The 11,945-nt window shown below is 26.1% G+C and overlaps 1 protein-coding gene across 3 annotated transcripts in view; it reads right to left on the bottom strand.

The window, feature by feature from the left end:
- LOC136089238 (uncharacterized) overlaps positions 1–1,003 on the bottom strand; it is a 16,252-nt gene extending 15,249 nt beyond the window's left edge. The window contains exons 1-2 of one of the 3 annotated variants that reach the window (XM_065815051.1): positions 841–1,003; positions 412–474 (exon numbers count right to left, since the gene is read on the bottom strand). In XM_065815051.1, coding sequence (XP_065671123.1) covers positions 412–474; positions 841–915 — 138 coding nt within the window. In that variant the 5' untranslated portion in view covers positions 916–1,003. The remainder of the gene's footprint in view (positions 1–411; positions 475–840) is intronic. The other 2 variants (XM_065815053.1, XM_065815052.1) reach the window with 2 other exon arrangements.
- Positions 1,004–11,945: the final 10,942 nt, after the last annotated feature.

The following is an 11,945-nucleotide window of genomic DNA, read 5'->3' as shown; positions in this document are numbered from 1 at the left end:
TGATTTATAATTGATAAATATTTTTTAAGAAATTTTCAAATCATTTTTAAATTACTCAATTGTGTTTTTAAAGCAAGTTTAAGGCCCAGGATTTGACTCTTGAAATTACAATATACAATCTACATTATAAATAATAACAAAAAATCTTTGACCTAATTATTTATTTTTGAAAATATAGGTGCTAGAAACATTCTTTAAAAATAATAAATATTTGTATAAAAATAGATCAATAGTAAATTTAAAATTTATTCTCTTGCATTCAAACAAAAAAAAAATAGTTTAGAAAAATAGTAAAAGAGTTCAGAATAGAATATAAAATTGACTTCAATATTTAACTATTTTTTAAGCATAAAATATTTAAAATTTTAAATATTTTATGTTTGAAACTTTAAACATAAAAGATTTACTTACAAAATGTCCTCTAACTTGCAGATCTTTCATAGACTGATCTTTATCGATATGTGCAACTTGTCGCTATATATATATATATATATATATATATATATATATATATATATATATATATATATATATATATATATATATATATATATATATATATATATACACACATATATATATATATATATATACACACATATATATATATATATATATATATATATATATATATATATATATATATATATATATATATATATATATATATATATATATATATATAAATATATATATATATATATATATATATATATATATATATATATATATATATATATATATATATATATATATATATATATTGATTGATTGATAATTGAATCATTTATGTGGTTGTTCAAAAAAATATAACTAATTAATAATTTAAAAAAAAAAAACCTCCTCGAACCAGTTTCCTATAAGTCTCCGACCCAAAGATACATCTGATTTTAAGTGTTCTTCCTTAGTACTCATTTCGATTTTTGTTTTTTTAATTTATATTATCTATTTTATTTGATAATATTATCGATTTAAAAAAGCCATTTCGAAACTTATGTTACTATGGAAACAAAGTCAATATAAAATATTTCTTTTGCGTGTGGTTTGGTATTGTCACTTAAAAAGGCCGGGTGAATAAAAAAAAGCAATTACTTTTACTCAGTAACTGGTTTATGTTAATAAAAGTTAGCCAATTTTTATTAAGTTTTTAATCACGTAAAGCTGAGCAATTACTGAGTAACTTGCTAAACTTTACGTGAATAAAAATTTGTGCAAAACATTTCAAGTTTTTATTTACGTAAAACTGACTAATTAATGAGTAAAAGCAATTGCTTTTTTTTATTCACCCGGCCTAAAGTTTCATTTAATGATATAAAAAAAATCATTTAGTTTTTTTTTTAAGGAATGCATAAATACTAAAACTTCTAATATAGATCACCGTGTATTTTATAACAGGTAGTTTAAAAGAAAAAAGTTAAAGATAATGGTAAATAATAAAAGTAATAAACCAGATGTTTCTTTGGGTCAAAATTGTAAGGAAACTGGTTTGAAAAGTTTGTTTTATTTTAAGTAATAAAAATCTATTTTTCTCAAAACCACATAGATGCCTTTAAAAATGTAAAAATAAATCTTTCCTCCATCCTTTCTCTTCGTGGGTAGATTCCGAATTAGATTCTCACCACATCTTTGGTCGAACCACACTCAAGTTGTTTCTTCGAGTAGTAGCCTGGTTCGTCAAACTCGTGTTTTGGAGTTAAAGAGTTAAAAGAAGGTTACAACTAAGTGGAGATGAAGCATTATCAGTGCTACTAAACTGCCAGTTTGTTGTCTTCCCTGCAAAGTTCATAATATTTTCAAATATGTGATTTTTTATTAAAAGATGCTATTGACAGCTTTTTGAAAGCTTCTTGCAAACAAAAATTTTAAATAAACAACTTTTGTTACTTATTGTAGTTTTTTGCAAGCAAACAACAATCAAATACGAAGTCTTTTATGTTTACTAAATTGTCTTTAAGTTGAGTGCACAGCATCATAAATTCACATATCGAACAAAACTGATAACACTGATAAACAAATATATTTTTATTGTGCATATCTTGTTAACTAGGTGGTTTTTTAAAACAAATTAAATATGCTGATTTCAAATATGCAAACCATTTTTCACCATCACGTCAAGTTGTAAAGATATTTGGGTTCAAATCTTTAGTATTTAAGGTAAAGTCCCTAATATTGTCGAAAAGAAGTTATTCAAAAGTATGTCAACCTGGGTCTCAAAAGAAGCGTATTTTCATAGAAATTTTAAAAATGGTATTAGTTTGTAATAAAAATAAGTACTTTTTGTATTATTGCTGAGAAACATTTTGTTAAAATTTTTTTAAAAATCTTTAGCATTTTTTCACATAATTTTTTTTTGTCAATAAATTTTAATTAAAAATATTTATCTTTTCTAAAATCTCTATGAAAATACGCTTCTTTCAGCATAATTAATTTGTTTTAAAAATCAGCATATTTAATTTTTATCAGCATATTTAATTTTAAAAATCAGCATATTTAATTTTAAAAATCAGCATATTTAATTTGTTTTAAAAAACCACCTAGTTAACAAGATATGCACAATAAAATTTTATTTGTTTATCAGTGTAATTTTTTGTTTTTCTAGTTAATTATAATGTTGCCGTTTCGAATCTGTTGGTAATAAAAAATTCTGACGCGTGTTTGATTTATAAAAGGTCCAAAAGGGAGCTCATAAAAAACCTTTTTCCAAAAAAAACATACCACTTATTTAACTTTTTTTGTTTTTATTTTGTTTTCTATTTGTTCTTTAGGAGTTGCGTTAAAAGGAAATAAAATGCGTTTTATGAATAATTATAAGGAAAAGTAATTTTGGAGTTGGGGCTCACCTTGTGTCTATCCGGGACCGCTAGATACTTATGAAAATTTTTAAAATAAGTTTAAAATGACTGCAATGGTACTAGCAAAAAAGTTATAAAGTTATTTTTACATAAAAAAAAATGTTTTCTTATTTTATGGCCTAAACCCTGTAAAATTGAATTAGTCATAAAAAAAAATTTCGATTAAATTTTTTTAAATTTTGTTTTTGTTATCTTTTCTATAAAAATTACTTTACCAAAAATTTATTTTTAATTTTTATACATTTTTGGAAGAAATAGAATTCGCCGTGGCTATTAAGGACCGGTAGAAATTTTCAAAAATATCAAAAATAGGTTTAAAATGAGGGTAATTGTGCCAGTAAAAAAGACATGAAGCAATTTTTTAACAAAATATTTTAGTTTTTATTTTCAGGCCAAAAACTGTAAAAACATCATTTTACTGTTTGTTGGTCTTAAATAACGCTTATTAAATATAAAATTCTTAATTATTTTAGTCTTAAAATACTCAAAAAATTCACTGAATAATTTTATGATTAAAGTGAATTTTGCTTCTAATAACGCTTTTGTATGCATGGTTGCATTGTCGACGAGGATATCAACTCAAAAATTTACTGACTTCGATATTGCGCTATATTTCAGTAGAGTTAGAATTTAGAAGGGTCAGAATCAAATCATTTTCTGAAAATTGAACTAAATATCACAAATTGAACTAGATATCACAAAAGCAAAATATCACAAATATAGTGGAAGCTATAAAGCAATACAAAACTTACTATTTCGTTGCGGATTTTTTTGGTCGAACAAAAAAGCTCGTTCGTTTGTTAATGGGCATGAAAGAGAAGATGTTGTAGTTTATAGAAAAACATTCGTCAATTATTTTGCCGACAACAAAAAAAAACTAATGAATGTTTTTGAAAACAGCAACTTTTGAATATATATGGAACGTTCTTGAAGTTCAAACTGCGCAAATAGTTATGGCTCAAGTTTTTTTTCTAACAATACAATAAAATTCGAGATTTATTGTATTGTATTGTTTTAATGAAATAAAATTACAATAACTATTGTATTGTTTTGATAAAAACAATTGCAATAACTATTGTAGTGTATTACTTTACATTAAAGTAGAAAAGCTAACGTATTTTAACGTATTTATATTCATCTCTGACGAACTTACTATTATTTTTGCTATTTTTTATTTAAGGATTTGCAATATATTGCAAATTTTATTTTTTACATATTTAGATTTCGCATCACCTATATTGTTATGTATTTCTAAGCTCTAAATGGCCGTAAAGTATTGCCAGTCTGATGATAGCCTTACTATTATGAAAAACAACATTCATAAATTACTTTATTCCGCCCAATTTAATACAATTTTGTCACTAAAATAATTTTTTTTATTACAATAACAATAGATTGTTATTGTATTACAAAGGCGAATTACAATACAATATTTATTGTTATCGTAGTGGGTCATTACAATACATTTTTTTTCAGATATTGTTATTGTTTTATAAAGATGAATTGCAATACAATATTTATTGTTATTATATTACAGATTTACAATAGTTGTAAGTCACAAGTATTGTTATTGTTTCTAAATTAAGTTAATACAATAACAATAATTATTGTTACTGTTATTGTTTTCATTACAATTACAATAGTCCTAACCCTAGGCACAATAACCCTCATTTTAAACCTATTTTAGATATTTTTTGAAATTTCTAGCGGTCCCTGATAACCACGGCGAAATATATATCAAATAATTACTTTTTCTTCTATTTCTTCCAAAAATGTATAAAAATTAAATTTTTAGTAAAGTAATTTTTATAGAAAAGAAAACAAAAACAAAATAAAAAAAAATTTAATCGCAATTTTTTTTTATTACTAATTCAATTTTACAGCTTTTAGGCCATAAAAGAAGAAATAAAAATTTTTATGTAAAAATTGCTCCATAACTAATTTATTGGTACCATCATTTTAAACTTATTTTGAAATTTTTTATAAATATCTAGCGGTCCCGGATAAACACAAGGTGAGCCACTGCCCCAAAATTACTTTTCCTTATAATTATTCAAAATATGCATGTTTTTTTTACCTTTTAACGCAACTCCAAAATAACAAATAGAAAACAAAATAAAAACAAAAAAGTTAAATAAGTGATACGTTTTTTTTTGGAAAAAGGTTTTTTATGAGCTCCCTTTTGGGTCTTTTATAAATCGAACCACGCGTCAGAATTTTTTATTACCAACAGATTCGAACGGTGACATTATAATTAACTAGAAAAACAAAAAATTATCAGTTTTGTTTCATATGTGAATTTATAATACTGTGCACACTAGTGTTTAAAGGATAATTAATTGTTAATGTATTTATACCGTTTTTAATTACAATATTTGAGGTCTGTAATTCAAAATAAATTATCGAATTTGTAAATAAAGGAATTGAATTTAGTAAATTCAAGTCGTTTTTTTACAAATTCTTGCAACGATTTATAATATCAATACATTAACAATTAATATTAACCGCAAACAATGCAATTGCCACTAAGTGCTCTAAAGCTTTCCAATAGAATTACACTTATTATGCATATATCTTGCGTAACAGGTGGTAAGAAATTTAACCTAACAGGAAAAATTTTGATCTAATAAATAGTCAACAAATAAAACATGCTCAAACACGCAAATAAAACAAATACGCATAATTACCCGTAGCGTGATTACGGTTTTCACATTACTAATCACCCCTGAAATTTTATGTGTTACCATATATTCGGTGGCCGAATGTTCGGCTATTCGGCGAAGAGTCATGCCGATTATTCGGTATTCGGTAAAATCACTTAAAAAAAACTTTATACTTTTATTTTACGTTCTTTGAAATGTAATGTCTGTATATTTGCAAATAATTTGTGAAAATTTTAGGGTTTGCACAATATGCAACATAAATTCGGTTAACATTTAAACTAAAGTTAAAATCTGGATGGGATTTTAAATACTTCAGTTCAATCCTTTTTAATAGCGAAAATAGTTCACATATATTATCTTCAATTACAAAGTATTTCAAGCAATTTTGTAATAATTCGTGATCAAATTTCGCAAATACCCTTGAATCAAAAATTTATCTGTTAAGTGAAAATAAAACATTATAGTGCATTGATCTACAAATTATTTTGTAATTCAAAACAGGGGCGGATCCAGGATTTTTATTGACTGTAGCGAAAATGTCATAAATTTTTTTGTCAAAAAAAAAAAAGGTCCTCGCTTTTCACATTTGCCGACAGTACGAAAAGTCCAAGTTTGCTGACTGTACTATATCATACATATGCCGATTTCCTGGTCTAAGAAACCTAAATTTGACATAATGAAATAAAATTTATTGATAGAGGTAGGGGGAGGGTATCACACACCATTCGCGCCAGCCTTGGATGTACAGTGGCTTATAGAGATACATATGGTCCCCTACCACTGCTTTCTTCTTTCGTCCGTTTAGAGCGGAAGAACGTTATTTGATTTACGCAACGTTAAAACCATCTAGTTAAACCAACGACGTAAAATAAGATCTTATTTCACGTCCTTGGTTAAACTGAATACTTTTTAACAAAATGATAGTTTACTTGTCTTTTATGAATTTTAATCATGACTAAAACCCTGACCGAACCCTTAGTCGATGTATTTACATTTGGTTCTTGGTATTCCTAGTGCCAGACAATGTATTTATGCCAAATAATACACAAAACATTATCATATAAATTTATCTATATATTCATACCAACAAAATATTTGTGGTTGTTAAAATGTTTTGGTCTGCAAAAAAATCGGAGGTTGATATTTGAAAATGAAAACGACAAATTTAATCTAAATTTGTTTATAATTCATTTTTTTTATTTAATTAAAATTTGTTTTAAAACACAAGCTTTATTTAATGGATTACTTTATAAAATATCTGAAAATTAAAATAGAAACTGTAACGATTTATATAAATTTATAAAAACAATTTATAAATATTTTCATATTTTTATTAATAAACCTCATTACTTCATTTCAATACACTTTTTGTCAAATAATGAAAAAAAGAAACAGGTTTCAAATCAAATAAAAAATAGAACTAAACGTAACTAAACGTTTCAATAAGAATATATTGCCTTAAATAAATAAGGAATGCTTTTAAAATCCCAAAATAGCAAACTTCAGGCATATTACAATCAAAAACGATACAATTAACAAATGTCAGCAAACAATAAAAACAAAAGTGTCAATGAATAAATGTCAACCTAACAAGACAAACTTAATATGGCCGTTCTTTGTTTAAAACAACATAATTCTTTGTTTGATTTTAATGCAGAAAATTTTCAGTGGTTTTTTTATAAATGAATATAGGAAAGTATATTGTGATGATAACACTCAATTTCAATTAAGTAATGCATTAAAGCGTAAAATTATTGAATATGAAGTTCAAACAAATTTCATCTTTAATCAAATTGAAGAAAAGCCATTGAACAGTATTGTCAAAAGGACTTTTTAATCCACCTATTTCAAATAGTTTTGGATATTGACCAAAGTTTAATAAAAAATACCATACAGTTAACTGTCAAAATTTCATATTCGTTAAGCAAATCATAATTTCAAAATACATGTGAATGTAAACAAGAGACTTCTTTGGTTTCGAAGAACACTTAAAAAATATGTCTAAAGATATTTTTCTTAAATTCCTAAATTCTGTTTTAAGTAGTTCTGTAACAAATTTTCCTAATGTAACATATTTGTAACAAAAGTGTTTTTCTTAATAGCGCTTTAATCGATTTAAACAGCAATAAAAACATTTCACTATTTATCACAAACATAATCAAATTTTCATAATAGACTAAATAAAGAAACCAACAGACGGTTTATTGTCTATTTAATTTAATTTAATTATAAAACCTCTTCGTTTAATATTTGCTAAACACTTTATTAAAAAATTTTTTATTAACAGAGACTGAATAATTAACAGAATTTCTGTCTCTGCTACACTTTTTTTTTTTTGCTACAGGTTCTCGCTTGATGACTTTCAGTCACTACGTAAGACCTCCTTGTTAATAAAAAGATTGCAGGTAAATAGGGTCAATATCTAAAAAATTATCGGGGGTATGTATAGAGTTGTTTCAAAATATGACAAACTGACTTTTGCTACAGTTGATTGGCCATTTTATTTAACTCCCAGTTCAATTTAAGTTGATGCGCTGCAAAATGTTTCACATTCTTTCAAAAATTTATGGGCATGTGAGACAAAACCCTTTAAAAAAATCAAATTCTAAATATATTTTTTAAATATTTCTTATCAGAAAAATATTATTTTTTTAATGTTATTCAAATTTTTTATCAATAAGTGAATTTTAGTAGTTGTTCAGTTGACTTTTGATATCAAACTTTTTTAGCGAATCTCAATATTTTGAACTTTTTGATATCTTGAACAATATTTTTGGTCCCTTTTTTTCTCTCGTAATCTCAAACTTTTCAACAAACTTTTTTAATAAATGTTTTTACAACATTTTGTTTTTTCAAGGAAATATAATAAACTGCCTAAATATAACTCTTTGGTTTTTTCAAGTTATAATTTTTGAAAAGTGTTCTTTTGAAATTTTAAAAAATTGATTTTAAAATTTGATATTTTTTTATAATTTGAATTTCAGAAAATTCCTTTAAAGTAATAATTTATTTTTTTCATCAAATACAATAACATGCTGCTTGTTAAAAGAAAACTTACAATTAAATCTATAATTAAAAAATGCAAGCCATTAAAGACCTTGGAGAAAAGGATGTATAACGACGTTGCCCATAGTATTGTGTGCCAAAGAACACAATGTCAACCTGGGTTAAGAATTAAAAAAAAAATTAATAACCTTGCTGCAAAAAATGGCACAAAATCTCAACGTATAAAACTCGATACAGGTTATTTCGAAAACGTAGACAAGGTTATATATACATGGTTTGTCGCAAAAAGAAGTTAAAAAATACCAATCAAAGGTCTAATACTGGAAAAAAAAAAACACTAAATATTGCAGAAGCATTGGGTGAGTTGAATTTTAAAGCATCTGGTTGTTGGTTTTATAATTTGAAGAAAATGTAAGTAAAATTTTTTTAAATCTAGTTAATTTGAATATAAACAGATACACGTGCACCCGCAATAATTTTTTCAACCAGTATTAGCTTTAAAATATTCTTTTAAAATATTAAAAGCTTCGTCTATATGAAACTATACTTTCAATATTGCTTTCGAAGTAAAAACTTGAAATAATTTTCAATGCTGATGAGTTTGGACTATTTTATCAATGTCTACTAAACAAAACGTACCATTTATCGCGAGAGAAATGTTTCGAGTGGAAGAATATTATTATTTTTCAATACTAATTTTTAGTCAGATGACTTTAAAGTCAGACTAACAGGCATAGCAGCAGGAAGTGAAATGGGAGAAAAATTACCCATAATTCAGCTAAAAAGTTGAATGATCAGACACCTTTTTAAAGAATGGGTAAAGAAGCTTGATACATGTTTGGTGGTAAAATAATTCGCCCATCCAAACATTGAAGGGCTAAGCAACATTAACCTGATATCTCTTCTCAATGAAACTACATCTGTCTTTCAGCCCATGGATAAACACGTAATATAAAATCTTTAAGCTCACTATTGTCACAAAGTTGTGCGTTTATGTACTATGGCTGTCAATAATAACAAACCTTGTCGAAAATTTCCATACTTCAAGCAACGCAAGATCTTATTTCCTCATGGAATGCTGTTTCAAATGAGGCTGTGATCATTTGCTTTTAAAAAGCTGGTGTCAGCAAAACATACAAGCATATGGTTAAAGCTGATGGTGATCATCCGTTTAAATTTTTGGCAGAAGAACGAAGAACTAGGATCTATCTCTCGCGTTTGCGAGAGATAGATCCTAGTGCCAATCATTACGAGCTCTCAGCGTAATATTATCACTCTTCCAACTAGATTGTCCATAATAACTTTTTCCATCCTATCAGGTTTGGTCCAGCGACAATTAAACCTCTTTAGCCAAACTTTGGCAAACTCCTACCCCAATCCGATCTTCTCTAGAAACATGATATTTAACTGGATACCTTTGATAAGCTGATCAACGCGAAATGTATTGTAAGCTTGTAAAATACAATCCGTAATATTATTGTTCTTTATAGTACAAGATACTAGAGAAAAGGGAAAATACACATAACACATTTTTGTCTCAAATTTCCCGCGTTTTATTGTAAAATATTTATATTATTTTTACACTAAACTTACTTTATTTATTTATATTAGTTTTACACTAAAACGCGGAAAATAATCACTTCAATTACCGAAAAATTGCCTAAATTCGGTCACTTAAGCTTCGAACATTTATTTAAATGTTGTTGTAAAATTATGATATAAATTCTGGTAATACCAGTAACTTGAGCAGCCGTGGCGCAGTGGTAGAGCACTTGCCTCAGAAACAAAGGATCAGTGGTCCAAATCCCACCTCTGGGCAAGTTTAGCGACATCGGTTAGGAAGGAAGCGTGAACTTCTGAATAGATGCTCATCCGATGTGCTCTGTTATAAGACCGTAAGGACTTCTTGGGGCACCTAAATAAAATTTTAAAAAATAATACTAAAATAAAATAAAATAAAGGAGGGCGTCGCCCCGGGTTCAAAAAAAAAATGTCTTTTAGGTACCAAAGAAAACAAGAAGGAACACATAAAAAGAAAGGCCTTTTAAAATATGAATAGTAATATTTTCAATATGCCACTGGTTAATAAAATTAAAATAAATATTTTACAATTAATTAAAAAAGGTTTTTTCAATTAAAAAAAAAATACTACTTTGCTTTATGACCTTTGTATGTTTATTGGAAATTCTTGCACGTATCGTTGACCATAGTAGAACAGCAAGATTCACACAACCAATCGTCACAGGATTCGCAACGCATCCATATTGTCGTTGAGCTGTAATTTTGTCTCCAAAAAAAAATGTCGCAAGTTTTTTTTTTTAGAACTCAAGGAACCGTCAGTTAATTTTGAAATTATGAACAAATTTTTTATTCAAATAAAATACCATCGTGTGAATTCATTATAAAAATGTCAAAATTTACTGGTAAATATACTGGTAAAGTTACCGGTAAATTTTACATTCGCAACACTTATCAACATTTTACAATATTACTGCTAATTGTCTCCTTTGTTGTTTATCCGTGATTGACTGAAGTTAAAGTATTTCACTAATTTTTATAAAAAAAGTAGTTAATTTTCAAAAATTAGTAATTTTTTTTTTGTAAATATAATTAATTTGGGATTCTTAATAATACTAAGATTCAATTAGAACATTTTTTTTAATGATTTGCTTATTTTAGATTTTGTTAGTATGCATTTTTTCAAATTGTTGTTTTGCTAAAGAATTATTTCAAAGAGTTATTATGTTTTTATAGGTTCATATTTACGAACTAATTACAAATATTATTTGAGAAAAAAAAGTTTGTAAAACTTGAGTTTTGCATGCTTTTTTTATATTTCTTCTTAAATGACCAAAGTTACATGGTGACCGAACATAGGCGATTTTACGGTATTATTAATTAAAATTATTATTAACTGAAGTGATTACTTTTCGCATATAATATACTATTTTTTTTTTATATTTTGGGGGTATTTAATTTATCATAAAACGTTTGACCCATTTAAAATAAAATATTTTAAGTGAAAACGACATTTTAGAAAAGTTATTTATACAAAAGTCAAAGTTACCTACTACATTTTTTCAAGATGTAGTTGAGAACTTGAAAGTTGTAATTAAGAAAAGTAAGTTGTAATTAAGAAATACAACATGTAATTTAGAAGTCACAATATGTAATTTAGAAACACAGATAAATAAATAAAATAAGAAATCGCAATATGTAATTAGAAAAACAAAAGTTGTAATTAAGAAATCGTAATATGTAAATGAAAATAACGGGTGATGCGGAAGTTATCGGACAAATCCTAATTTCATTATTTGAGCATAATAATTAGTTTTTGTGGTTTTATGCGAAAAGGGGTCAGTCAGAGAAAAATAGGTATTAAATTCGGTGTAAATCAATCGACAATTGGTCGTCAGTTAAAAAA

The sequence above is a fragment of the Hydra vulgaris genome, chromosome 13 (genome assembly GCF_038396675.1).
Source record: "Hydra vulgaris chromosome 13, alternate assembly HydraT2T_AEP".
In the NCBI taxonomy this organism is placed as follows: domain Eukaryota; kingdom Metazoa; phylum Cnidaria; class Hydrozoa; order Anthoathecata; family Hydridae; genus Hydra; species Hydra vulgaris.
The sequence above is the reverse complement of the archived record's forward strand: the minus strand, read 5'-3'. Positions and strand labels throughout refer to the sequence as shown.